Raw genomic sequence first — 4,329 nt, 5'->3', positions numbered from 1 at the left:
CCCCTCCGGCACCGCCACGGTCCCCCCGGCCCCACCGCCATTGGCCGGCGCCGCGTTCCAGGGGGGGCCTCGGCTTCCTGATTGGCTGAGACGCGGCGCCGCGGCGCCCTCCCTCCCTCCCTCGCTCCCCGCGCCGCGCTCGCCTTGCCCCACCGCGGCAGCGCCCCCGCCTCCCCCCGGCACCGCCCGCCCTGCCCCGCCCGCGCCCCGCGCTATATAGAGGGCGGCGCGGCGAGCGGCAGCGGTAGAGGTGGTTGTGGTGGCAGCTGAGGGTGTGGGCAGGGAGGAGGGAGATAGGTGCTTTGGTGGTGCCGCCGCGGTTGTTGAACGGCCGTGCAAACGCCTCTCGTCGTAGTCTCGGGCGGCTGTTGGTACCGCCGGCGAAACTGCGGCCGTGACCCGCTCCCTTAGCGTTGCGGCCGGTGCGTGCGCGGCTACGCGCGGTTCCAGGAGGCGGCAGCGGTACTGAAGAGGGAGGTCGCTCTCCCTTCCTGCGACACTATGAAAGCCGTCAGCCCCGTCCGGCACCCCAGCCGCAAAGCGCAGCCCGGCGTGGCGGGCGGCGGAGGGGGCCACCCGGCCCTGCGGTGCTTGGCCGAACATAGCGGCTGCAAGGGGGGGCCGCCGTCGGGCGAAGAGCCGGCGGCGCTCTGCCTGCAGTGCGATATGAATGACTGTTACAGCCGGCTGAGGAAGCTGGTGCCCACCATTCCTCCTAACAAGCGGGTTAGCAAAGTGGAGATCCTGCAGCATGTTATTGACTACATCCTCGACTTACAGCTGGCTCTGGAGACGCACCCGGCGCTCCTACGGCAGCAGCAGCCGCCCGCCCTCCACCCGGGCAGCTGTCCCGTGGGCACCCCAAGGACCCCGCTGACAGCCCTCAACACTGACCCGGTAAGAGGTGCATGGCATACTAGTCCGCAGTTTGGGGCGCGAATAGGGGATGAGAGCAGCGGCATGACCCGGCGGTTACCGCCGCGCTAGGGCTTCGGTGATGACTCGCACTTGCCGGTATTGTGGCTCTGCCGAGGGGTTGCAACTCCCGGAGGGGACGGGGGGGGTGGGCGAAGCAGTGCCCCGGCGACGCACGTTGGCTGCCACAACACCTCCCCCCCTGTGTGCAGCCAGGCACCCTCACGATCCCTGCCGCGTAATTGCAGCCTCTGGAGGAGAGTAGTTGTAATCAGTGTGTTTGCACACACGGGAGCAGACGCGCTGCTCCTCTGCTTCCCAGGGCTCCGCGGAATGTAGGAATATGAGCAGGTTTCAGGGCTATCCCCATTTAACGCCCTCATGGTAGCGAGGCTGGGGTGGAGGGAAACGGGAAGAATCTTGCTTTCGCGGGACTTTCCGTGGCAGCCCGGGGGTCCTTGAGCCGAGACGCATAGATCGGCAGCCCCTTGCCCTGGGGCTCGCCCCCGAGCCCGACCCTAGGGGCCCGCTTGCCGGGAGCGCTGCCGCGGCCCTCTGCTGTTTCCCTCGGGGCTGCTGCCCGTCTGCGCGGCACTGCCACCGGGGACTCCCAGGAGCGGTCCTATGGGAGGGTTGGAGCAGCGTCCTCAACGCGGAGGGGGAAATCTCTAGAGCGCAGGGGGAATTCTGCAGGTATGTCTTTTTCCCACACACCTCCCGCCCCAACGCTAACTTCGATGTTTCCTCGGTGTGCAGGCTGGCTCTGTTAACAAGCCGGGGGACAGCATCCTCTGCCGCTGACCGCCGTTCCTCAGGTAAGTGTCGGTAGCCCGCGGGTTCGGGGCCGCGGCGGCGGGGGTAGCACGGGGTTCTCCGGGGCGCAGCGCCCGGACTCGGCGGGGCGGCGGCGCCTCTCGCTGGGAATCCTGCCGGAGGGGGACCTGAGCCCGGCGAGAAATATTTGCAGGAGGCTTTGGGGTTTTATGTTTAATTACCGGGCGGTTATTTTATTCTCTGTTGTTGTTTCCTTGGTTTTGGTTTTTTTTGTTTTGTTGTTTTTTTTTTAACCACACCACCCCCCCCTCCGAAGCGCTTCTGGCTGCGGCGTGCAGCTGCGTATCCCTCTGCCTGGCCCAGCCTGGGAGCTGTGGTTGTTGTTTGACCTGGTTTGTTTTGGGTTGTTGATCAAGCATGTCTTGTGTTTTGTTGGTGGCGCCAGTCGGTCTGGAGCGGAGCGGTTCACACACCCCCTCTATTCATTCCTCTCCCACAGGTGTGCGGCGGCGCCGCGCAGAGGCACGGCGGGGGGCGGGCGGCGGCGAGGGGAGGAGGGGGGGCGGGGGGGGCCGAGGCCGGTCCGGCCCCGCTGTACCGGAGGAAGGAGCCAGCCAACCCCCCGAGCAGTTCCCATGCTTCATCCCGGCAGAAGCCAGCCTTTTCACCGATTTGCACGTCCGTAGCGGCCCCCTCCAAACCCGCGTCCCCGGCCCCCCTCCTTCCCCTCCCCAGCTCCCCCGTCTCTTCTCTTCGTTCCCGAGCAGCTGTGAGCGGTGTCTCCGCGATGGCTGGAGGGTGTCGGACTCGAGCAGGAAAATTTGCCACTCTGCCCCGGGATGATAGAGGACCGAGCCTAAACCAGACATTAGAAGCGTTGTAACTCTCTTTAAGGGACCGAGCAGCTGAATCTTTAAGCTTTACTAATCTACCAGAGCATTTGTAGATAATATTTGACATCTATTGTTTAAAATAGATGGATTTTATTGGGGCCCAGGGAACTTTCTCCCTGCAGGAATGTTGCATATTGTATAGATAAATGAGTGAAATTTCATACTGTGTATATATAGAGATGTTCTATAAGTGTGAGAAAAGTATATGCTTTAATAGACTACTGTAATTATAAAATATTTTTAATTAAATATTTTTTGTAAATATTATAAAGTGTGTGTTTTTTTTAAATCTGTGGGAATATCTCTTTAGAAAACCACAGCTCAAGTATGGAGCTGCTAATATGGAAGTATCTTGAATGTTTAGGGCTTTTCTTTTGTCCCCAAATGTCCTTTAAGATATGGAAGTTGCAGCTATAGCTAGTAGTCCTGCATGCTTGCATGAGATGTCTATTTGCAAATAAACTTGTTTGGAGTCCATACAAACGTGTTTTCCTCAATCTAGACTTAAAATGTTTGTAAGTGTATTATACGTTTTGAGACAACACTTTTGTCATTTAGGTGCAGGGGTTTTTAGTGCGTTCTATAAAAGGTAGCAGTAAGATGTAGTGGTTTTTCTACTGAGAATAGAAAAAAAATCTATAGTTTTTGCATTCTGGGGGCAATGCTTTAGATCTTTCAAGCAGCTTTTACAAAAATAGGCTGTTGCATCGGATCAAGAAATTTGTTCTGGAACTTCATTTGAGCACCAAAATGTTTTGTGGCAGACTTGCATTCCTACAGCCTATTAATTGCTTAACAAGTGAAAACAGTTCTCTGCTTGCAACCAAAGGGCAAATCATTAACAAAAACAGTTGCCGTTTCCTTCATCCAAAGAGTATTAATGCTGAACTGGAAAAAGGCACATGGGCCAAGTTATTATGATCAGTGATGTAAATTACTCTTAAAATGAACTTAAGTAGACCAAAAAATCGGATAACTGCATCAAGATTATTTTTCTAGTACAAAATGACTTTAATTTCACTGCAGCTATGTTACAGTTAAAAACCTGTTTAATCTCTGTGATATGTAACTACTACATGTGAACATTAAACTAGATTTACTTGTCTTTAACTGTGATTCTTCAGCTTATTTCTTCAGTTCTCTGAATTTGCACGTTTTCTTCTTTTCCTGTGTACCATTTGATGGGTGAATTAATTTTACAGTGGGATTTTGTACAGTGAAGTTTCTACTGTTAGCTCATGTCCAGGCTCAGAGAAAGATGCTCATTTTGTGTGATCAGTAGCGTGCACGCTAGTGAAACAGGATTTGCAGATTGGGAGAATTAAGTAGGATCTAATTGGGTGCTTTGTAAATAGCTAGCCAACTGTGAATGTAACATGGTCTGTTTGACTAAAAAAAGAGAGGATTTGTTTCAGATTATACAAATGTCAAAAGTACTGTAACCCAAGGGAAAACATCTATTTAGTTAAATATTTACAGAAAATAACTATTGGGGGTCATTAACTATTGACTAAAGTGATAATGTCAACAAGATGAATATTTTCTTAAAGTAAGGATAAAAAACTGGTCAACACATCTGGAAACAAAGTCTTTTCCTTCCAGTGTGCTGAAGTTGGAAGTTTCACATGCTGAGCCCTAACTTGAGGGATGGGCAGAGGGTCTCTGCATTGTTTATTTCCTACTTGAGTGTTACAGTAGCAGTAGTTTAATGAGCCAAATAGTTACTGCAAAATGAGGTTGTGAACCT

The 4,329-nt window shown here is 53.4% G+C and overlaps 1 protein-coding gene across 2 annotated transcripts; it reads left to right on the top strand.

The window, feature by feature from the left end:
* The first annotated feature begins 206 nt into the window (after window positions 1–206).
* Window positions 207–2,207, top strand: ID4 (inhibitor of DNA binding 4, HLH protein). Of its 2 annotated transcripts, none has more exons than XM_030445090.1 (3): window positions 207–897; window positions 1,672–1,730; window positions 2,189–2,207. In XM_030445090.1, the coding sequence occupies exons 1-2, from the start codon at window positions 502–504 to the stop codon at window positions 1,714–1,716; spliced, it is 441 nt and encodes a 146-aa protein (XP_030300950.1). In that variant the 5' UTR covers window positions 207–501; the 3' UTR covers window positions 1,717–1,730; window positions 2,189–2,207. The 2 variants fall into 2 exon arrangements, with proteins under 2 accessions (XP_030300950.1, XP_030300949.1); XM_030445089.1 differs by lacking the exon at window positions 2,189–2,207 and adding an exon at window positions 2,135–2,177.
* The last annotated feature ends 2,122 nt before the right edge of the window (window positions 2,208–4,329 follow it).

This window comes from Calypte anna, chromosome 2, assembly GCF_003957555.1.
Source record: "Calypte anna isolate BGI_N300 chromosome 2, bCalAnn1_v1.p, whole genome shotgun sequence".
Taxonomy (NCBI): Eukaryota; Metazoa; Chordata; class Aves; order Apodiformes; family Trochilidae; genus Calypte; species Calypte anna.
This window is presented reverse-complemented; position numbering and strand designations above follow the sequence as displayed.